The 23,827-nt window shown below is 55.1% G+C and overlaps 2 protein-coding genes across 2 annotated transcripts in view; both read right to left on the bottom strand.

Moving 5' to 3' along the window:
* PCNT (pericentrin) overlaps positions 1-21,015 on the bottom strand; it is a 76,132-nt gene extending 55,117 nt beyond the window's left edge. The window contains exons 1-14 of the mRNA XM_072970887.1: positions 20,950-21,015; positions 16,520-16,612; positions 15,567-15,619; positions 14,046-14,323; positions 12,699-12,754; positions 11,515-11,689; positions 10,953-11,089; positions 9,720-9,831; positions 8,012-8,255; positions 7,546-7,621; positions 6,241-6,394; positions 5,234-5,451; positions 2,784-3,238; positions 1,172-1,700 (exon numbers count right to left, since the gene is read on the bottom strand). Of these exons, the coding sequence (XP_072826988.1) occupies positions 1,172-1,700; positions 2,784-3,238; positions 5,234-5,451; positions 6,241-6,394; positions 7,546-7,621; positions 8,012-8,255; positions 9,720-9,831; positions 10,953-11,089; positions 11,515-11,689; positions 12,699-12,754; positions 14,046-14,323; positions 15,567-15,619; positions 16,520-16,612; positions 20,950-21,015 (2,646 nt within the window). The remainder of the gene's footprint in view (positions 1-1,171; positions 1,701-2,783; positions 3,239-5,233; positions 5,452-6,240; positions 6,395-7,545; positions 7,622-8,011; positions 8,256-9,719; positions 9,832-10,952; positions 11,090-11,514; positions 11,690-12,698; positions 12,755-14,045; positions 14,324-15,566; positions 15,620-16,519; positions 16,613-20,949) is intronic.
* On the bottom strand, positions 16,520-22,029 carry LOC140698864 (uncharacterized). Its single transcript, XM_072970659.1, has 2 exons — positions 21,737-22,029; positions 16,520-16,612 (listed from the first exon to the last, which is right to left on the bottom strand). Exon 1 carries the CDS (start codon positions 22,027-22,029, stop codon positions 21,826-21,828), a length of 204 nt encoding a protein of 67 aa, XP_072826760.1. The 3' UTR covers positions 16,520-16,612; positions 21,737-21,825.
* Positions 22,030-23,827: the final 1,798 nt, after the last annotated feature.

The following is a 23,827-nucleotide window of genomic DNA, read 5'->3' as shown; positions in this document are numbered from 1 at the left end:
ATACTTTCCTCTGTCTCGGTGTGCTCTCACAACGTCATTATCTTCAAACCACGTAAACCAAGAGAATCAGAATTAAATCCACGGGCTGGGAAGAAGCCGTGTTCCCCGTGGCATCTACTGGTCTGTCTGTCTGCGTGGAAGGAAACTGAAGATGACAATCGAGGGCCTGAGGCTCGTGAAGCTCGGACCTGCTGGGGGCCCCGTCCCAGCACCAGAAGGCCCTCTAGACCAGACCTCAAGGCCGACGGGGCTCCAGCTGCTTCCAGGGAGAAGTTCTGGGGCCCAAACGCAGGGACAGGCCAGAGGCTCAGACACGTGACAGTCCCTCTACCCCACGCAGAACTGGCCCTGCTCCGGAATCAGGAATTCATGGGAGATCCTGCCCGCAGACCACACTAGACTGGAGAGCCACCCATACAATGAAGCCACCACACCTATCAAGGCGAGGCTGCTTCCTTCCTCCCATCCAGAGACACGCTGAACGGAGGCAAACGATACACTAACTTCTGGAGCAGAGCCCCTCCCACAAACCTCCGCATGGAGCGTGTCTCAGTCCAGAGGGACAGCTCCTCCTGGTCCTCGTGCTCTCACGAGGTGCAGATCTCCTGCTTTACGACTTGGAATGTCTAGTTTAAATATGCAACGAAGCATTAATTCACCAGAACGGCGACTTTTAATCAACCATACCATCGCTGCGGATCGTTCTGCCACCTCACGGGCAGCACCCGCCACCACCTGCCCCCACCTGCGCCACCCCCACTCCAGGCCTGGTGCACACACCTAGCCCTGCAGGGCACACAGCAGCCATCCGCGGCGAGGAGGTGAAACCCCATCCTGACTTCACGCTATGTGACAAACTTCCAGGCCAAATAAACGTGTCCTGTTCCTGAGACAGGCGCCATGGGTCACAGGAGAGGAAGGCTGGGCACCAGCCAGGGCGGCAGGGCCTCCCGCAGAGACCGCCTCCAGAAAAGCAGCTGCTGCCCTTGACGCGGGACACGAGGCTAGTGCACGGGGGTCGCCCACCCAAGGCCCAAGGAGCACCCAAACCTTGGGGCCCCATGGAGAGCACCACACGCGGCGGCACGTTCTCCAGGACCAGAGACCCAAGCCTTCCAGGAGCCCGGGACCAAACGCACCTGAAAGCCCGCTACCCCAACACCCGCCTCACCTGGTGAGCCCCCCGCAGGGCTCCTGCACGCGCCATGCCCAGCTCCTCTGCGGACGCAGGCGCATCTTCTTGCTGCAGCTCCAGCTTCTCGAAAGCCCGGGTCAGGATCACGTGGTGAGGAGCGGCCTCCTTCTGCAGCTGCTCCTCCAGGTCCACCCGCAGCAGCTCCAGGGCCCGTCTGTGCTGGCCCCGCAAGGTCTGGATCTCAGACAGATAACGGGACTCCAGAGAGTCCAGGTGTGACACATGCCTGGCCTCCAAAGCCCTGATTTCTGCAGCAAGTTCTGCCTGCAGTTCAGCCTCTCGAGCGTCTGATCGAGCCCGCCGCTCACTCTGGAATGAAGCCCGCAGCTCTTCAAGCTCAGCCTGGTGCCTGGTCTCCAGCTCGGCCCTCAAGGACAGGACGAGCTGCTGGTGTCTCTCCCGGAGGAGCTGGAGCTCGCTGGAGTGCTTCTCCTGGGCCTCCTGCAGGAAGGCATCTCGCTCCTCAATGAACTTCTCTGTGACTTCTCGACATTCTCCTAAGAATCTGAGGTGACCAGCCAAAAGAACATAGAACACCAGCATGGTCACAAGTGCTCCAGCCCCACGTTTCCTGCGGGAAGCACCACCCTTCCTGGGAAGACCCCCCCCCCTCCTGGATCTGACTGTGCCTCTCTCTGCTGCAAACGGTCCGAGAGCCCACAGCCAGCAGGGAGCAGAGAGTGATGGGGCCCACGAAGCCGGAGGAGCTCAGAGGCCAGACCGTCCCCAGTCAGACTGACAGGGGGGAGGGGGGAGACACAGGATCCCCAGCAAGAAATCACACACGCGTTTCCACCAGACACCCCGGGAAAGCAGGCCTGACTACAACTCAGCAAAGAGAGTGCCTCGACAGGGAAGGCGGCGGGATCGCTCCGGGGAGCCGCGGGGCCGCACAGAACATCAGAGGACCTGAGACAGCTCTTCAGGGTACAGCGGGGACGTGAATTCAAAGAGCTGCTGGTGGCACCGGCTGGCAGACGAGCAGGAAGACGCCTTTCTGATGGAAGCACCCGGACCCCAGCAGGAAGGGGGCGCCCAGTGCACATCGGTGCGCACGGGTGACAAGGGCTGGGCTGGGCTCTCTGTGCTCACTGTCCCCAGAGCCCGCGCACGCCCTTCCGCCGACCGCCCCACACAGGGAGGACACGGAGGCCTCGTGAGTCTGCACGTTGCGTCGTGTCCGTCCAGCTCACACACGGTGGGCCGGGACCTGACGGATTCTCAGACCCCAGAGCAGCTCCCGCCCGCATCTCCCTCGCACACGAGCAGCAGAACCAACAGCTCCAACGACCTCCAACCTCGCAACCCCACTACAGCCCAGGTTTGCAAAGAGGCACCAAACCAAGTCACGTTCTACGTTTGCTTAAAACTTCAGGGAAGTGGGCAAACAGCTTAGAAAAAGGCGTGTGTTGAAAAGAACATCTGTTTGAGTTTAAAGTACAGAAGAAACCTGATGAATAGGCTGCACGGCCTTGCAGTAAACGAGGCCTCGGCTCTGCTGCCGGAGCCGTAACAGATGCGGAGAGCACAGATGACGAGAAGGCCGCACGCCCAGCCACGCCCAGCCCGGACACGGGACGTCACCCACCTGCTCTGGGCCGGCTGCAGCCGAGGGTCACCGTCCTCCTTTGGCTCCCGCTCCCGGTCCGCTGGGCCCAGGCCACCGGCCAGCTCCCGGCCACACTGGCTGCACCGCAGAGACTCGTCCCCGGCAAGGCCGAGCTCTAGCTGCCGCAGGCGGCCCTGCTGCTCCGTCAGGGACCCCTCCAGGGCCAGGATCTGGGCCGCCTGCTGGTCCTGAAGTTGCCTCATTTCAGCTTCTCGAAGCTCAAACCTGTCTGTCAAGGACCGCTTCTCGGATTCTGCCTGCTCCCGCAGGTCCAGGAGCACCCGTGCCAGCCTCTCCTCCGCGCCTCGCCTCAGGCCCTCGCTGGTGACGTTCCACTCTGCCTCTCTGTCTCTGAGCTCTTGTTTCACCAGCTCGATCCTCTCCTCAGCGCTCTTCAGTTCTGCCTGGTGATCTTCTACTAAATTATGTTTTCCCTGTAGACAGCACGATTCCACTTAAGAGGGAACAAGTTAACTGAAAAGACCATTGGCAGCAATGACCCAAAACACGTCTGGAGACAGAGAAGTCGCGCAGCACACGGGCACGGTGCTGAGCACAGCAACGGCAATGTGTCTGCACTGGCAGGAATGAAGGGGCCTAATGCGAACAGACTTAAAACCATTTGCTTAAGTAAAACGTGTCCCCATCCAGGCAGCCGGGACCGTCTATTATCTGCGGGGCGGGCAAGCCTGGGCACACGTGTGGGGCACCTCCTCTGCTGTGCCAAGACCAGCACAGGGGAAAGCAGACGCATCGGGGCCCACGGTCAAGGGGAAGGCCAACCCGCACACAGAGAACCCACCGTCGGCCGGGGGACCGCGCGCCACAGGAGAGCAGCAGCGGGCAGGGTCAGGCCCCGAACACACGGCTCACGCTCCAGGGTCACAGGGACCGAGCGAGAGGCTGATGGGCTAGAATCAATGCTCTCAAAGGGGCCTTTGGAAGGGAGGTGAGTCAGGAAGCGGAACGTAGGCAAACACTCAAACGTTCAAAAAAGGAAAGAAAGCAGGTCAACTGATGATCAGAAAGAAGTAAAACCAGACCAAAAAGGTATGCAAGCTTGACCTCAACTCCTTACTCGAGTTGTTAGAACACAGTTGAGGGCCTGCCCATGGTGACGGCTGAGGGTCAGCTCTCATCAGGCCGACGCTCCCAGACACGACTGCAGACTCTGCATAAGGTCCAGGAAAGACCCTGGGGTCGGGCCTGAGGCCCAGAACAAAGATGCGGCCCTGTGGGGCTGACCCCTCCAAGCAGTGCGCACAGAAACCACCCCACAACCCCAAGTCCTACTTGTTTGAACCAGAGCAGCCAGGAAGGGAGGGGGCCTGTGAGGACGGAGCCGAGGAGGAGAGCTGCAAACTCTGCGATCACACGCGCCCTGGCCAACCCTGACTACACACGCGTGCGCAGACGCGGGACAGCCCCGCACCCAGAAAGGGAAGGGCTGGCCTCTGAGGGCGGGGGCATCCTGTGGAGCCGAGACCTTAACCGGTGGGGTCGGCACTAACCTCAGTCGATACTGTCACTAGATTAAAAGGACAATGGACAGGAAGAGGCACACCATCAACAAGACACAAGCAAAGCTTGGAACAAGCACGTGAATAAAGAAACAAGCAGATTTCAGCACAGACACCACCGGGGCAAAGGGGGTCGCTTCACTGATGACAAAAGGGTCCACTTCTCAGGAAGACGTAACAGTCGTAAGTGTGTCATGCGGAATATCAGAGCTTCAACGTGTCACAGCAAAAGCCGACGATTAAAGGGAGAGACGGATAACTCCACACCGCTCTTCTAGTAATTTATGTAAGTGGATAAAGGGGTGGTCCAGGAACGTCAAAGGCCGTCGAGGCAAGTCTGTCCTTGAGTTAGGGTTCAGGTTTGGGCTCAGGCCGAGTGCCGACAGCTGCAGAGGCTGGCGGAGGAGCTGCCCGGCTGGGGCCACAGGCCCTCCACAGACCTCAGTCCGGAGTCAGCCTTGCCCCTGTCCTCACCCCGCCTTAGTATGGGGATAACACACAACTGGCCTTGCGGGTAGTAGCGGCTTCTATGAAACTCTGCTCCGTGGAGAATGAGACCCCGAGGCAGCCCCACCGGGAAGAGCCCGGGAAGAACAGCTCCTGCCGGGCCCTGCGGCACAGTGAGGCCGGGCCCCGCCGGCCCCCAGGGAGGCCGCTAGTCACTCAGGGCAGCTCACGTCTCAGCTCAGTGAGCGAGCAGCCTGTATGCCCCACAGAAGCACGACCGTGGCCAGCGGGAAGAGCTGGGGGCTGAGGACACTCCGGGAGATGCAGAGGCCTGGAGGCGGCACACCTCCCCGGTGGAAGGCGCAACAGGCCCCAAGGAAGACCCCATGAGCACTCCAGGGAGGGCCCTCTGGTCCCCACGAGGCTGCGGTGGGCGCTGCGCGGTGAGGGGTTTCAACTTACCTCCTCCAAGTCCTCCCTCAGGCGGGCCTCACACTGCAGCTTTTCACGCAGATTTCTATTCTCCACCCTTAGGAGGTCGATTTCTTCCTGGAGCAACGTCTGAAGCAGTGAGAGCGGAGCCTTGTGCTCAGGTTCCAAGTCTGAGACTCCGGCCACCACCTGTGCCTGTGCCTCCAGGGCCCCGTTCTGCGCACACAGAAGGGGCACCTGGGTGAGCTCTGCGGGGACAGGGCGGGGCTTCAGGCTGGACAGGCCACCTACCTCCAAAAGCCTCAGACAACATCCCCTCTGATTCTGACCCTGGGTGGGCTTGGTGTCAGAAGTGGACCTTCAGCCGAGCGGTCACTGCAGGGGTCACTGTGCCCCGGGCCCAGACAGCAGCCCGTCCTGAGCTGCCCACACCCGCTGCTGCTCCTCCAGTCTGGGTGCCAGCCGACTCACAGAGGAAGGGAGCTCTGGGCCGCAGGGACCCGGCCCCCAGAGCAGTTCTGCCAGGGCCTATTACCGTCCTGGGCTCGAGAAGGAGCCAAGCGTGGCCGAGGCGCTCAGGGCACTTCCACCAGGGCCCAGCGACTGGAACGTGCCAAGAGGTGCCCGCAGAGCACCTCTCAAGCAGGAAAGAGCAGGGTGAGGAGCAGAGAGGAGGGGCCTTGTGCCAGAGCCCCCAGGGGACCCAGACCTGCTGGCCCTCATGCTGGGACCCTTTGCCCCACCTCAGCCCCATGCAGGAAGGCAGCAGCGCCCGCCCTCTCCTGGACTCCGGGTCCAGGGCCGGCCTCCCATCTGCTCTCCTGGGCCCCACCGGCCGCGCCCTGGGGACGACAGAGCTTCTCTGTCCCCAGCCGCCACGCTGCTACCTAGACAGGCCCCTCCTGACATGCCTGGCCTGCCCCTCGACCCCCTGGGGCCTCAGCACCAGCCCTCTGGAGCACAGGCAGCATGTGCAGGTGTCCAGAACATTCCCCGCTGGCCGACACCCAGGACCAGCAGCACAGAAAGGCACACACCTTGGTCGGGCTCTTCTGAGGGCCCCACAAGCTGCTCCCCCTCCAATGCCAGGGGGCCCACGAGGTCCGCATCCTGCTGGACCTCCGGGCAGCACTTCCGCGCTGCTAGCTGGCCCCAGCGGTTTTCTTCTAATCGTGGCAAACACAGGCTCTCCTGCGGGGAAAGCACAGAGCAAACCTCGCAACAAGTCCCCACCTGCCTCCCTCATCACCATGTCCACACCATCTGCTGCCCCACCTGTTTGCAGAAGCGGGAGGGTGCACCCACTGAGGCTGACCCGCAGACTTGGCGCCTCCGCCACACCCGCTCGCCTGCCCACCAGACTCCGTCCTCACCCTCCCCGCCCCAGGTCAGGCCTCCCTGACCAGCCACGTGTCCAGGGCCTTGGCCAAGGCTGCCCTGCTCAGCCACGGGGCTCCCAGGTCTCTCCTCACCCCTGCCCTGCACTTCCCGTCCAGAGCCGGGAGCTGGGCCCACCCACGAAGTCACTGCCGTGACCAGCCTGACAGGGCCCAGCCCGAGTGTCCCTGTTGGAGGGAGGGAGGGAAGGAGGGCAGAGGGGCTCAGTGCCACTTTGACACCTCCCATGAGGGTGTTTTGACACCCCTCGAAACACAACCAGTCACCCCCTTTCCCTCAAAAGCCACTCACACAAGTCATGTCAACCTAAACACCAGGCTCTCAACAAGCTCGAGTTAACATTTAAATTGAGGCTCATGCTTTCACGTGGCCAAGGAGTGAGCAGCCCGACAACTAGTACACGGCGGGCCCAGCAGTCGGCCCAAGACCACTTGCTGTTTGGGGAAGAAAAGGGAGCGAGTCTCCTCCTGCCGGACAAACGACCAAGACAAACCCTAAGTCGAAAGAACCAGAGGAAAACACAGGGAGACGCTGCGATGCCCTGAGAACGGTGCGGAGGAGCCGGGGGCTCGGGGCTTCCGGCCTCAGACAAGGCGTGGGAACACGCAGCGATGACCAGACAAGGGAGAAGACACTCGGCCTCGTGACAACCACAGAGCTGCAGCCAGAGACACTGGCCAGGGGTCGGCGCGGGTGAAATGGGTGAAGGGTCAAAAGACACAGACCTCTAGTCAGAGGTAGACAAGTCCTGGGGGCGCCTGTCTGTTCTGTGTCTGAAAGCTGCTAAGAGAGCAGGTCTTAAAAATTCTCACCACAAGGGGAAAAAAATGACAACTGTGGCGACTGCCTCACGACACAGCCAGGCAGGGAGCCGTCACGCTGTGCGCCCAAAATGGACGTTACACGTCAGCTACCCCTCAACAGAACGCAAGGCCGCCCGTCACCTCGTGCTGCTCCAGATGAAGGCTGAGCTGATCAAGGTGGTCTCTCTCTTTTCCAGACATCTCTCCTGAAGGGGCCCTGGATGAATTGAGGGAGAAATACGTTTTAAGACCTTCCCACGTGGCACCTTCCCACCGATCCCAGCTCTGTCCCTGGAATCCTACTTCTGTGCCGAGGACAGGACGACCGACAGCTGTGCAGATCTGACCGTGACAGTGACAACTCAGCGAGCGGCACAGCCCGGGGGAGACGCGGGGACCCAGCAGCCCACCCACCCACAGCCCAGCACGAGGAGCAGACCAGCTCGCAGCTCATATGACATCTTGTTCCGAGACCCAAACATCAAGTGTTTCTAAAACAAAAGGTGCCTTGTCTGCACTGGCATAAATCACAGACCACACTAGACTCCTATTCAGCTCAAGGTGCCGATTCCAAAAACAAGGTTAAGGCGGAAACTGCTCTGTCTACCTGATCTGCACAGACTCCAGCAGAGAGTCCTCCTCCATCTCCTGCAGCCGCTGCTGGAACAGGGCCACGTCTTCCTGGTAATCTTTCTCAGCCTCCCTTAATTTCTTTTCAAAGTAAATCCTCAGCTGTCCCAGCTCCGACTCATGCTTGGTCCTCTCCTGCTGCTGCTGCTGCTCGAAGTCCCGCCTCAGACGCTCCAACTCCTCCACGTGGGATGTGCGGGCCAGGAGCTGCTCGTGTAACTCTTTACAGGACGGAATTAACGATCATCTTAAAATGAAACGCTCAGGGAAAACCAGGAGACAGTTAAGACCTGGGATGTGTACAGAGAAGACTCGTAAAAAGGGGCCCCAGTCACAGAGCCCGTGAACTGACACGGGGGCCTCACGGGGAGGCCAGCTGGGTGGCCTCAGTGGGCCCCAGGCCCCCAAGGGCAGGGAGCGTCGGCAACTGGTGGCAGAGTCAGAGGGACCAAAGTGTGAGGAACATTCCACGTGCCGCTGGGGGCTCTGAAGGCAGAGGGGCCGCAGGGCAGGGAACGTGGGCAGTGGGCAGCCTGTAGGTTGAAGACCAGCAGGAGAGCAGGACCTCGGTCCCACAACCACAGGGCCTGGGTTCCACCACAACCCGAGGGAGCAGGTCAAAGGGCGGCCCGACACCCGGACTTCGGCTGCAGGGGACTCCACCTCAGGCCTCCTGCCACTGCGCGTGGCGGCTGTAAGCTGCTGGGCTGGCGGTGCTTTGTTAGCAGCAACGAGCGCTAACACAGGCCACGAGAGAACTGGCACCACCACTCCTCTGATCAAGAGGATGCTGCCAGCCGGTCTACCACAGCCAGGGACTAGCTTTCAAACAACGCAGATGGAAACAGGTCACTACCCCGTAGTCCAAATCACAGTTCCCTGGAGGGCCCTTACAGGCAAGCCCGAGGATTTCAGTGGAACACGCACACCCTGAAACGCATGTGTGATAGCACACATGAAGCCACCAGTCCACGAGCACTGCCCATGGCCTCGTCAGAGACCCACAGACCAGGTGCTGGGCTCACCCACCCGCCAAAACGTCCTTTCGGGTCCTTTCTCCTAACTCTGTTCCTAGCAACGCTCACCCTCCTCAGGCAGTTCAAGATGTCACAGGCCATCTGGTGAGCGGGGGCAGGAAAGCCCCCGTTTCTCTGCCCTGGGTCTCATGACCTCCCCCCACCACCCCGAAGGCACCTCCTGCAAGAACAGATGCTCTGGCTTCCCAGGAGGCAGGGGCAGGTGTGAGTCAGAAGGAGAACCCAGCTGTGCTGCCCTCAGCGAATGGGGAGTCACTCTCCTCCAAGACCAGAGCCAGGCCACAGGGGCCTGAGTACACCTGCCCAGGGGAGCTCACGGGACCCAGGAGGCAGCGAGGCACATCTGCGACCCTGAACGCCCACTGAGAATGGTGCCCAACCAAGCCCGCCCGCGAGCCCTGCCTCACACGTGAACAGTGTGCAGTCAGCGCAGGAGAGACCGGGGCTTCCAGACATGCCTGACTCGCCTGCGATGAAGCCAAGGCCGCCCACCCACAATTTCCACCCTGAAGCCACAGACGTCAGTCTCCACGGAAGTTTACAAATCACTTTCTGGGGTTTTCAAAGCCATCGGATTCTAGCTGGGGGTTTCAACAGTTACAAATACAGCTGTTTGTGGACCTGAATTTTCAACACAAGGCTCCTCACCACTCAGCTCCTGCCTGCTGGACCGGGCAGACTCCAGCTGGACCCACAGGCGCTGGATCTCCTCCTGTGACTGGGCCTGCAGCTCCTCGTAGGACACCCGGAGGTTCTCTAACTAGAAGAGGAGGACGACAATGTGGGGCCCGACTGACCCAGCCCCTGGGGCAGGGCCCACGACACTAAGTGGGCCAAGTGCCAAGAACACGAGTTCTCGCATGCAGGGCTGAATGCCACGTGTAGGTCAAACCCACAGATTCTGTCCTGACCTGGTTACCTACCAGCTCCACCAAATGCTGAGAGTCTCTTTAAATAAAGGCTTAAAATATGGAGGTCCCTTAAAAAAACAAAAATAGAACTCCCATATGACCCAGCAATTCCACTCCTGAGTATGGGAAAAAATGAACACTAATTCAAAAAGACACCGGCACCCCAGTGCTCACAGCAGCACTATTTACAACAGCCAAGACATGGGAGCAAACCAAGTGTCCATCTACAGGTGACTGGATAAACAAAATGTAAATTTATACAATGGAATACTACTCAGCCATAAAAAAGAATGAAATGTTGCCATTTTCATCAATGTGGATGGACTTGGAGTGCATCGTGCTAAGTGAAATAAGTCAGGCTGAGAAATACTGTGTATCACTTCATGTGGAACCTAAAACATACACAGACAGGTACATACACAAAACAGAAACAGACTCACAGATGCAGACAACAAGCTAGTGGTTTCCAGCAGGGAGAGGGAAGCAGGAGGGGCGAGGTGTAGGATCAAGAGGCACAAACCATCAGATAACAGTAAGTACATGGAAGTGTGTGCAGCGTGGGAACAGCCAGTATTTTACAACAACCGTAAGTGGAGCACAGCCTTTAAAAACTGGGAACCACTAAATTGCACACCTATAATATGCAATATTGCACATCAATTATACTTTAATTTTTAAAATACAATAGTGTGAATTAAATACATAAGCAAACAAAATTTAAAAACAGTACAAACTACTATGTATAAAATACTCTACCAGGATGTAGCCATTATCTTACAGTGACTATAAATGGAGTATAATCTTTAAAAATTGTGAATCACTGTGTTGTACACCAACCATACCACCGTTAAATAAATACACACGTGTGTGTGTCAGTCAGGGCTTAAGTTCTGGCCAACAAAGACCGCGCAACGACCCCAAGCCCGGACCCCGCCCACGCTGACACGCAGACCCGGGAGCGCCTACCTACCTCCAGCTGGCTCTCCTTTTCCCTTTCTCTGAACTTCAGCTCCAGGTCCTCCAGGCACTGGACACGCTCACGCTGCAGGTCCGCGCGTAGCTGCCTCAGGGCCGCTTCGTGCTGAGCCTCCTGAGTCCGGAGGGAAACTGGGGGCGGGCACGGACCTCGCTCAGCCTGTGACCCAGCGTCCCCCTCAGCGCCGGCAGCTGTGCAGGGCGCCCCGGCTCCTTCTAGACCCCGTTCTCAGAACCCTGCTCCCTCTGGGGACAGAGGGGCGGGGACGCAGGCCCGCTGACCCACAGACGGCACCTATCGCCGAGCAACGAGCAACCCAGGATAAAACGTGAACAATCGCGTGATACTTCTTGGGCAGCAATTTAGCAGCAGAACATGCAGAAAAATCTCTCTGAAACGAAGGTCTCCAGGAGGTTCAGGTATTGGAGGGGCTTGTGACCAAGGAGGGACCCGAGGCTGACGCTGTGCTGCCCAGCCAGCTGCAGGGCATTTGCTCTCCGGCCACACAGGAGAACGCAGTCCCTTCCTCACTTGTTCATTTCAGTTAGATACTCACGTTCAGCCTGATTTTTGGCGTGAAAAATCTTCTCCAACTCAGCTTTCTGTTCTGCCAATTCTTTCTTATACTGGTTTTGTAAATTCTCCAGTTCTGACTGATGCTTTTCCAGTAATTCTCGGCGTAGGTTTTCCAAGCACTTACTTCTCTCGGATTCCCAGTCCTGCTTCAGAGTCTAGTTAAATAAGGAAAAGGGAGGTGACCACCAACAGCAGATGCTCCACAGTAAGAAACATCAACGATGTGTCTGAAACCCTGGGTGGGCGGTCACCCCACCGAGGCCAGGCCAGCAGCCCAGGACCCGGCTAGGGAGGTCCAGTCAACGGCCCCCCTACTCTAGAGGGACAGAAACAGAAGCACCTGCAGGCCAACAGCCAGGACAAGAGCGAGGACCGCCTGCCACAAACAGAACCAGGCTCTGAGCAAAAGCACACGACTCGGCCGACGGTCAGGCCCCCATCCCCTACCAAGACCCGGGCGCCACTGCGACACCCCTAAGCTGCCGGCGCCGGGCTCTGTCCCAAGAGCCCTGAGAAACGAGCCCTCTCGGTCCAGCTCAGGGGGAGAGGGCAGGGCACAGCCCTCCCCCACGGATGGCCCGGCCAGCGTGGCCAGGACACAAACGTCCGCGTGCTCTGACGTCACACATGTCCTCCAGCGTCACCCGCGCCCCACCCCCACATCCTCCGCCGCCACCAGTGCCAACGGCTCTTTTACAGACGTAGCCCTGAGAAAGGGGCAGGTCACGAGGACCAGGAGTTCAGTGAGAGTCTTCCTAGAAAAGGGCCGTTCTGATACCCCTAAACAGAGCTCCTGCCCCCGAAGGGGCGCGGTGCGGGAGCAGCAGGACGGCCACAGGGCGCGGCCAGCACGCTGGTCCCACACCACCTCCCCTGAGTCCCCGGGGCCATCCACCCAGACCACGGTGTGCCGGCGCACAGCCAGGGCCAGGCCGTGGGGCCGCCCAGGAAACCAGGCAGGGTGGAGAGCCTCGAGTCACACGGGCCACAGACACCGCAGGACGAGGGGCTCTGGGAAAGGAGCATGTCCTGCTCCCACTGACACAGCTTGAGCTTCAACCAGGCTTTGTCAGAACTGAGGTGAGGAGCCCGGGCGGGGCCCGTAGGAGGGAGGGAGGAGGAAAAACACCGCGTGCACAGAACGACACTTTCCCATCCCAGCACCTCTATCATCTGGGTGTTTTTCTCCATTTCCGACTGTAGCTTCTCCTTCAGCTCAGCTGCAAGAGAAACGAAGAAAGTCGCTCAGATTCCCGAGGCTCAGACTGTTCCACAGTCTGATCCCCTAGGAGGCGAGAGGGCTCCCAGCACCACCAGCCGCTCCACCAAACCCCTGCCAACATTAACAGGACAGTGGGACACGTCTATGAGAAACAAGGTGACGATGTCCAGTTTTATTAGCAAGTCATATTCATGTCACAGCAGAGGACAGGAGAATCCAGCCCACACGACAATCCAGGAGAAGTGGGCAAGGCTGGCCCACGCCCTCTGGTCACAAGGACCTCAGCCCGTCCACTCCGCTCCCAGCCCTGTGGTCCAGGATCCCTCCAAGCCAGGTTCCAGGCTAGGCGGTGGAAGAAAAGCAAATGGAGCAGGGCCCAACAGCTCTCCACCCGAGAGGGAGGACACACCAGCAAAGAGGTGTGGGCACCAGGGACAGAGGAGGGAGGTGGGGCTAGGCCAGATGGCGGGCTGAGTGTGGAGGAAAGGGGTGCACAGTGGGGGTGTAGCTGGGAAGGATGGCACCATCAGGCAGGGTCCACAGGACCCCTCCTCCCACCCCCGGCAGAGCCTCAGGGAGCGGAGAGTGGGGTGGGCTTCTCCGCGGGCCTGTTTCTGCGGCTGCACCTGGGGAAAACAGCCTTGGAACAGGCTTAACTAAGATAGCCATGTTTCAAATTTTAAAAATTTAACGAAAGCAGGGGAGAACGAGCATCAATGCCTAAACCCACATGAAGAAGCAGGAGGTGCTGAAGGAGAAGCCCCACGGGGCTGCTCCTCTGGGTGGGTGGGTCCCCGGGAGAGGGAGGCTGCTCAGCAAACAGGCAGGAGAGCAGGGAAACGGGCACAGGGTCTCCTTAGGTGTGAAAAATGTCCTAAATGCAGACGGGATACGCTTGCCCAACCCCGTGGATCCACGAAAAGCCACCGAGTGCTCCCTTCAAACACTTCAAACATGTGAATCACATGGTACGTGAATTACAGCTCGGTAAAGCTGTTTTGTAAAAAACTGACTTGCACAAAGAGTAGTGACTAACAAAAAAATGTACCAAGAAACATTAAAATGAAAAAAAGTATACGTCAAGGCCAGAGAATCAGCCCATGGAGAGGTGGTCCAGGCGCAGTGAGGGGCAGTGTGAGCTAGGCACCTCCACTGATGGCCCGGAAACCACACAGCCTGTCGAGGGCCGGCGTGCGGCGCCAGGTGCGGAGACAGCCGAGCGGGACGCAGCGCCGGGCCAGGGGAGCATAGGAACTGCAGCCTCGGGCCGCCCCGCGCCGCCCACACACCTGTCTCCCGGCTGCAATGCAGTGCCATTTCCTCTAGCTCCCGCCGCGTCTGGCTGCGCAGCAGCGCCAGCTCCTGGGCGTGCCGGCTGTTGAGCATCTGGCGCAGCTCGGTCAGCGCCGTCTCCTTCTCCCGCTGCAGGTTGGCCTGCATCAGCTCCAGCTGCGCCGCGTGCAGGTCGCTCAGGCTCAGGCGCAGCGCCTCCAGCTCCAGGGGCGGCAGCGGCTGCGGGGAGAGGGTGTCGTGGGGCGGCGCCACCCGGGCACACCGTGCCTCCCACCTGGGTGGCGGCAGGACCAATCGAGGGGTCAGAAATTGTTTTTAAAAAGAGAAATGCACACAAAGCACTGCACGCCTGCGACGACGGCCACTTCCAAAGACACCTAGAGCAGGTGCCAGGAAGGGCATGGAGGAACAGAACTTCTGTGCGCGGCTGGTAAGAATTTAATGTGGAGCAGCTGCTGCACAAAACAGTGTGGTGGTTTCTCAAAAAATCAAAACCAGAACTTCTACACGACCAACCGCCCCATGTCTGGGAACACATATACCCAAAAGAACCGACACAGGGTCTCAAAGAGATCATCTTCCCACACCCAGCTCCACAGCGGCTGGGACGTGGAAGCAACTCAACTGTCTCAGACAGGAACAGATGCGCCAGATGTCGTCTAACCACACGGTGAACTATTATTCAGCCTTAAAAAGGAACGGCACCCTGACACAGGCTGCCACATGCACGGGCCTGGAGGGGGTCATGTGCAGGGAACCGAGCCATCACAGAGGACAGCTACCTGAGCCCGCGTACACGAGGCACGCAGAGCCGTCAGCATCAGACGGGAGGAGAGTGGCGGTGGCCGGGGGAGGGGGATGCTGTTTCATGGGCAGAGTTTCCACTTCACAAGGTGCCAAGAGCTCTGGAGATGATGACGGGACGGTTGCACAGCATTACGAATGTATTAACACCACTGAGCCGCCCACCAAAAAATAGTCAAAATGGCACATTACGCATATTCTACAATTAAGAAAAAGACCATGACAAGAACGTAGGGTTAAGGAAGTATACGGAGTTTGAGTATTTAACTAAGCCAGATGAAAGTGAACATGCTGATTAAATTCAGACGTAGATGAAGTGTTGTATTTAATAAGCCCTCCACTAAAAGAACAGAAACCGTCTATTACTTCAAAATCTGTAAAGGGAGAATTTTTTCCAACCCCCCAATAAAAAACAATCCAAAGAAGGCGAAAAAGGAGAAATAAAAGAAAACAGGCAAGACAACAGAAAGGCCAAACTAAACGTCTGGCATAAGTGCAGGCACCGTGGTGACTACATCAGATGTCAGAGAGTTCACTGCCCAGTGAAAAGACAGAATCACTTAGAAACCACCCACACAGTTCACCAGTCACACGTCCCAAACATAAGGTGCAGAGACGTCTGAAGTAAAGGCGAGAAGAGACCAGAGCCCCATCTGACCCATTCACACACAGCTCTGCAGCACAATCGGCACAGAAGCCAGGACGGTGCCCACTTCAGGGCCTGCTGGGGCCGGGGGTCCAGCACCGCCCTGCTGCTGCTGCTGACCTGCAGAGGGACAACGCGTTCACGTTGGGCTGCGCGGAAGTCTCCTGTACATTTCCACATGGACGCTACAAGTCAGAGTTTGAAACAAGCACACAAGTGTGTTGTTAAGGGTAGGTTTTATGATCCCAAGAGACACCTTTTCTCCAGGCCCTGCTATATAAAAATGCAGATTAAAAGCCAAAACTGCTCACTGCCTGAAGAGTCTAGCTAGAAGCAAATGTCTAAAATTTAGAATTTCAATTATAGCCATTATTTTGTACTGATTTTAATGGAGTATAATCTATAAAACTACTGAATCACTATGCTGTACACTTGAAACCAACATAACATTGTAAATTGACCAAACTTCAATAAAAAGTAAAAGAAAATAAAACGAAGACTTTTAACATAGCACTTTGAAATTGGTCAGTATCTAATACACTTTCCTCCAAGTGTAACAAAACTGAATCAATTAAAGAAAAGGAATCAACGCAACACATGGAATCCACACCACGCGCTGTACAGAAACTGGGACAGTAAGACTGCCCCAGCCCACAAGCTCTCCTCCCCGCATGTGTCCAGGTGACACACCCGCACACTCCTGCTGGAGCCCCGCCACACAGGCACATGACCAACAAGAGGGCCACGAGGGCAGGGCCCAGGAAGCACCTGAGCAGTGACAGCCACCCTGATGCGTGAGCAGCAACTCCTCCCTTCAGCATCCAGGAGATGCGATCAAAAGGCACAAGGCCGCAGATTCAAGGAGACCTTCCGTGCAGGGCGACTCAGGAGGCAAGACTCAGGAAGCGAGGCCTCCAGCTTCTCGGCCCGGTTTCCACCTCTCTGGCTTGGGTTTCTACCATGCGGGGAAGAATCTTCCCACAAGGACACACCTTATTACAGAATCTTGGAGAAGAATACCTTTGTGATGACCCCAGGCTGCTCCAGACAGTCGCCATCCAGCTTCTGCTGCGGCTCCGAGTCCTCAGTCCTCTCCGGGTCAGGGTCCTCCAGCTGAGAGGGAAGGGCCAGGGAAGAGCACTTACTGCCGCGCCCAGGGCGCAGCCTCAGGCCCTTCCAGCCCCTCCACTCCCACCACCACCTCTGCGCTCTCCCCCACAGCTCTCAAGCTCTCAGCATCTTCACTGTGACTCGTTCCCCTAATGACGCTGCTGCCCTCTTCTTAAGGGATTCTGCTATTTCAAGTCATTTACCACGGGCTTAACGCTTAAATCACTACATTTTAGTTTCTTAACAAATTCTGTTCTTTCAGATTCATGCACATTTTCGAAGCTCTTAATTTTATATAAATCCAAGTATTTCATCCTTCAAGATTTTCTTTTAGATAAGTCTTTTCCTTAATTTGCAGAATAGTATTTTCAATTTCTTTTCTCAAACTTGAGTTTAAAGTTTTCCAATGAATTTTTCTCCCATAGTTTTGACCCATAAGTTTACAATGATTTGGAAGGGAGACCTCAGACAGAAACAGGGAGTGAGCAACCAGAAACTGGACAGAAGGTCATCCTGTCCTAACATGCGGGGGACCTGGCTGGGCCGGGGTCTCCCGTCTAGGGGAGGGCGGGCCTGGCTGGGCTGGGGTCTCCCGTCGGGGGGAGGGCGGGCCTGGCTGTTTAGCTGAGGAGACTCCCAAGCAGGGTGCTGAGGGAGCTGCCGGCTTCTCCTCCAGCTGAAGGTAAAGTGTGGGAGGAGGGGGAAGCTGAAGGAACGGTTAAGCAAAAAGAACCAGGACTGGAAGGTTTGGTCAATCCTGAGCAAAGCAGGAGATGCGTGCTGCGGAGAGAACACTGCGGGTGGCTGGACCCTTGTTTCATAAGAAGACGGTGGCGTGAACATGGGGTTGACCAGCCGCCTTAGCAGAGGCCAGGACTGGAGACGCTGCCCGTCAGGACAGAGGGGGTGGAGAAAGCGGGAGGGGACACAGGAAGGTGTCACCTCTGGGATTTGACAGGACAACAGAGCCACCCACTGAGAACAGGACTGTCCTTCAAGGAAGGGGAAGGCTGACCCTCCAGGTGACTCAGAGGCCATCAGGGCTGCAGACACCTGGCCCTACCGAACCCCCTCTAAGCTCCAGGCCCAGCACCTAACAGCCAGGTCACCAGTGTCAACCTGCGTCCCATGGGAGCAACTCCCTCAACCAGAGCACGTGCCTGTGAGCAGGTCGCTCTGCCCTCAGACTCACCCCCTCCCCAGGGAGGTGGTCTCACATCTTGGAATGCAGGCAGGGCCTTCTGTTACACTCTGAGTTCCAACCTGGGATCCCCCAGTCTCCTGAATGACATTTCCAACCTGCATGCAAATGCTTTCTGGTTTTTCAATTGACATTACCATACAGAATAGTTACACTGCTCTAAAACCCCACGTTTCCCCTGTTTAACTCTCCCCTCAACCAACCTCCAGCAGCCACTGATCCGTTCACAGCCTCTACGGTTGTACCTTTTCCAGACGTTATATAAATGGAATCTTATGGTTGTAGCCTCTCAGACTGGCATCTTTCAACTTAGCAATGTGGACATAAGGCTCCCCTACATCTTGAATGCCATTCCTTTTTATTGCTGAATTTGTGTTGCTAGTGGGAATGCAAAATGATACATCCACTTTGGAAAACAATTTTTGGCGATTTTTAACAGGCTAAACACACACCTACCACAGGATCTAACCACGCTACTCCCAGGTTCTGACCCAAGAGAAACGAGATGCTAAAAATTCCAAAGTGTGATGAGACTGTGTTAACGAGGCTGTTGGGAAACAGGTGTATCACAGTTTGCTGATGAAAATCCAACTGGTATACCCCTTATGGAAGGGAACTGAGCGGTACTCCAAAGAACTTTACATGCACTTACCTTCTGAATTACTTCCAGGAACTTACCCTGAAAACATATGTCCTAAAATATAAATTACATCCCAACAAGGCTGTTCACCACAGCACTGCATGGGAAGCAATGGAAACAGCCTAAACGCTCTTTCCAGGAGAGCACCTGAGACCAAAGCGTGCCCACTCGACACATGTGCTATGTGGCTATGAAAAATGAGTGAGGGAGAGCGCTACGAACTGACACAGAGTGAGTCCAGGCCTGCCGCTACAGGAAAGAGCCACGTGCAGAAGACTGTTGCTAGCACAGAGCCTTTCCCATAAAAAGGGATGTAAGAGAACAAACGTGCACTTATTCGTCTGTGCAAAAAGAAATGTAAGGATAAACCAGAAATTAAAGAGACTGTTCGTCTGCAGGGGTGGGTGTGAATGGGGTGACAGGAAGAGGAGGACATGACATTCTCTGAACACAGCTGATTTTTAGAACCCCGGTAATTAACCTTTCACTTACTCAGAAAACAGTCACATAAAATCAACCTGGATGTGAGAACCAAAACAGAATACAAACAATGAAACAAGTAAAACCGTACTGTCAGTGAGGAAAATAACCACAGCAAAGAGATAAGGAATCGAAGAGCCAAGCAAAACGACTTGGGACGCCAGACAATAAAACCACAGGTTCCCCCACAATCCAAAAGCAGAGTGCCCCTATGAAACCTTGCATAGGCCAAAATGGCCTCAAGTGAAGCAGCAATGACCTTTCTTCATAAAAGTCAAAACCCTCTTTGGAGTGCTTTCTGTCAACAAACACAGGTACTAACGTAGGTCCTTCGTAAAAATGAACTGGTGTAACGCAAACTTCCGATAACTGGGGAGACCTGCATGAACAAATACTCTAGTTAGTAAACCTGTTTTTCACAGGGGTGTGGATTAACAATTTTGAAACTAATCTGTATGTATTTTAAGACTGAATGAATAAGTACAGATATTGCAGAGGAAGAAACCAGGCCTCTCACTATGGGAAAGGGGAGCTTAAAATAAGGAGAGGGGAAAAGCTAGAATAAATTCTGTGGTGTTGCACTGGAATTGAAGATATTAGTGTGAATTCATGGTTTGTATTGTACATACAAATAGACAAAGAAACAGATGTAGCAGTGTGTGTATATACGTACATTTATATTTTCCAGCTCTGTCTGCTGAAATAGCCTAGAAGCAACGACACCCACTGGCAATAAGCGTACCTAGCACCCAGCTCTTGGTTTCTGAATACCATTTTCCACTGTAAGGAACCAGGGCTCCTTAGAGAAACGGCTGATCTCAGGGATGCAGCAGGGAAAGGACAGAATAAGCCTGAGAAATCCTGGTGCCAGAAAACGAAGGCATGTTTAAAGGTCACAGACAACAGTTCAAAAGCGTTCCAAATGGCCAAATGTGTATATTTCAACAACAAAATAAACACAGACATGATGGATTAAAACTCACAGAGTAAGTATCCAGTAGTCCACGGCTGATACAAATTACTGAATAAATAAACAAACTGGAGAGCACCAACAGTTTTTCCTTAGAGTAAAATGCCAGTTAATATATGTAGGTGGAAAGATAGACACAGAAAGTCACCACGTGGCCACCGCCGCCATATTAATTACCGCAGGCAAGAATCTTGGATGGAAGCTAAAACTAACGGAAGAAAGTATGATGAGAAGTGGGATGTTTACAGGGTCTCCAAGCACCTCCACACAGCACACGTACTAACTACAAAGGAGAAACAGAAACTTTCCATCAGGACAAACCTGGACAGCCCCTCCTTAGCTAAGAGGTCATGGTCGGCATCACCAGGAGTGAGACGCATCGAACACCAACACCACCTGAGCACGCAGCGCCGTCACCTCCAGTGTTCCTGCCAGAACGCACACCCTGACTTCAATTGGAAGGAAACATCAAACAGACCCAAATCGACGGGTATTCTACAACATACTTAGCTAGTGCTCTGCAAGTGTCGAATTTATAAAAGACAAAGACGACTGAAAGACTGTCCTGGACTGGAGGAACCCGAGATGACAAGGCACTGAAATGCAATGCAGACTCCTGGGCCAGAAAACAGGAGAAATCAGAATGAGCTCTACGAATGAGCTCACAGTATTATTTCCACGTTAACTGAGCCTGATTTGCGATTTATGCTATGATTACAGAGGTGTCAGTATTTCAGGAAGCTAGGTGAAGGGTATACAGAAACTCTTGGCTGCTTTTTGCAAGTTTTTTTGTAAGTCTGATGTTATTTGAAAATGAAACGCTAAAAAATATAAAACTTTTAACTTAAAATAAAAAAGACTGGTCTGTGCTCACTTCCGCAGCACATATCCTCTCCACGAAGCCGTTACTGACTCAGCTGGGATGAGACAAGGTTGCTGAGAACCACTGCTCCACCCAGAGAAGCAACAAGAGGAGAACATGAAGGCCACTGACCTCCGACCTCAGACCTGTGAGACCACAGGGAGTGGAGGGAGACTGATCCAGTCACAGGCTGGTCCAAAGGCTCAGCCACCAGAGGTCCGGCCAGCTGCTCCAGGCAAAGCGGGAGCACCATGGCTTGGTCTTCCAACTTTTCACAAGAAGCAACATTCCAGGTTTGCAGGTTGAATGTCATAAACTTTATATGCTGGCAGTCATTCCACTTTTTTCAATAAGGCAGCCCAGACACAGCACGATTTTGAGTCAAATTCTGCCCTGAACCCCCAGTTTTCAGCCCATCTTCAGCCCAGCACACAGCTACACCCGCCCTGCTGCACACAAGCAAAGGGTACCACCAGTTCTAGGCCCCTTGCTAGTAACACACACAGCACCCACACACAGCAACTGGGAGGCCCAGGGCGGTCCTGCGCACTCAGCACCCAGGTCCACACCTGCCCTACAGCTCACAGGGCCACAAGCAGCAGACAGTGTCGCCTCGTCCAGCAAGACACCCTGACAATTAGGTGGATTTGAGAGCAGGTGAAGGGCTATTACGGTGTAAGTGTCCAAAAACCCACTAGAGGTGCTGATGTACTCAGCCAGACTCCAGGGAGTCACACGTATAAAACTCCCAGCACCAAAGTGACACTAATACTGACACCAGCCCTCAATCAGTCCATCCAAAATTTCTCAAAAATCACATAATAAAGATAAAACTTTAATTAGGAATAAAACCACAAACATATACTTCCCTCTCGTAAGCTAAAATAAAGCCCCTTTCCCCTACTTGTGATGGGCCAAAGACCGCTCTCAGCAGATTGTGCCAGCAGTAACTAGAAAATAAACAGGAAACCTACCGGAGCTGCTCCCGCGCCAGCAGGGGGGTCGCCGCACACTGAGCTCCTGCAAATGCCCCGTCCTCCCAGGAGCCCCTGGTCCTCGGCGGCTACCGGGCTCTCCTCCTGGACAGGCGCATCGACAGCCGGGCCCTTCCTCTTCGCCGTCTTTTTCTTCGGGTGCGCACCGTCACCTTTGGTTTTTCTCTGTCGGAAGTGAGCAAGCTGCGCAAAAATGCAGAGAAGTAGTAGAGACAGAGGTATGCAAGGAAGGAGTAACAGAACCACAAAGCCGACAAGCTCGCGGGGAACATGAGGCCCCAGGGCTGGCTCAGTCCACTCGGCCCACCTGGCCAGCTCCCGTCAACCGATAGATCCCTGTACCACCAACACTGCCTCCATTAAAACCCACGATACTAGGATGTAAGTTCAGAATTACACCCGAAGAACCCAATAATGAGGACTGTTAACAATGTCTACAGACAAAAGAAAGCAGTAAGGCTGACTGGCAGGATAGCTTCTCTAGCCCCTGACAGCTTACAGGAAAAATTTTTTAAAAATTAAAAATACATCTATTTTAAAAACTGACAGTTTAATCAAGGAATGTTTAAGATTTAAAACTACAAGAAAGCTAAATCTCTCCCTTTTTGCCCCATTTTCCCCCCAGTCAGGGAAATTTACAGCCTAGCCATCCTTGCCATGGATTCTGAGACAAGGTACAGAAATAGCAAAAAATTAATTAAGCCAGGTCAACCTAACATTCTCCTTTAAGAAATCAGATGTTCCATTTTTCACAACACAGCTCACCAAAGCACCAGGGACCTCCACAGAATGTCCCCGTCAGAAGGCACTGCTCAGTCCCTCAAATCTGGGGGTTTAGGCTCTGTCCACACACCATCACCCACTAGCCCATTATTCAAAGGTCCGACACCTAACATCAGCATTTCACAGGGTGAAAGAGCCCTCAAATGACAACTATGGTCACAACAGCAAACACATTTCACAAATGTTTGTGTGAATGATGACAGAACTGTCCAATTTTAAGGACGCAGAAAATCACATAAGGCAATTTACGTGAGAAAAACCATCTCTCAAGAATAGACCCTGGCTTCAAAACCAGCCCTGGACCTGTCTGTTTTGTGCCCTGTTCCATCAAATCTAACCAACCGTGAGCTGTCTTCCTGTACCACAGTCCTGGTCTCTGGCCTGTGATCACCCAACTAGGGGTGTCTGTTTCTTCTTGAAAGGAAGTTAATCCTCCTTATCACCCTCAACACTCCTTCAAGCAACATTCAGGCACATTTACAAACACTGGCAAGCTGGGAAAACAGTACTAAACTCCAGCTCCCTGGCATCTCTTGACCTTCATGTGTGCCAGGCACATGCAAAGGGGGGAAAACAGGCTAAGGCCTCACTCTTCAAACCCCAATCAGGAGTTTCACCTGCAGTGAGCGACCTGAGGAGGCCACTCTGTCCTCTGCCTGTCACCCTGCTGTCCCTGCCTCTGCCTCACAACACTCTGAAAGTTGTGCTCCGAATGATCTCTTAATGCAGTGGCCATGTGGTTTCCTCAAGGGAGAAACTAGCACTGAATACCTCTTACTAGCTGGTCCACGTGAAATTCCCAACGTCTGGCCATGTCTGACCTCAACAGCCACTTCACAGGGTTCAACCGAACACTGCAGCGGCTCCCCCTTGACTAGAATGGGGTGGGGTGGGGCGGGGCTCACAGCCTTCTCCACCGGCTTGAGGGCCCGGTCCGGTCAGCATACGGCTTAATTGCACAATAAGCCCCAAAAGAATGAGAACCAGTCCGTGGATGATAAACACTGACCCCAGGACCGCCCTGAGTTCTAGGGCGCACCTGCAGTTCAGGGACGTGACATCTCCTGGGAGGCTCTGTCCCCGCGTCTGGAGCTTCCAGGCCCAGCACGGAGACAACCGCCTGAGCCCCTCAGCCCTCGCCAGCCCAAAGCTATCCACCTGGGCCCCAAGCAGCGAGGCGGCGGCACGGGCGCTTCGGGGCCCAGTACACCAGAGGTTGGGTCAGCGGGAGGCATCCCTCAGAGTAAACAAGTTGCGGGCTCTGGAACACCACTCCGAAACTTTTTA

The sequence above is a fragment of the Vicugna pacos genome, chromosome 1, assembly GCF_048564905.1.
Source record: "Vicugna pacos chromosome 1, VicPac4, whole genome shotgun sequence".
Lineage (NCBI taxonomy): Eukaryota > Metazoa > Chordata > Mammalia > Artiodactyla > Camelidae > Vicugna > Vicugna pacos.
Note: the sequence above shows the minus strand (reverse complement) of the source record. Positions and strands in the feature narration are given on the sequence as shown.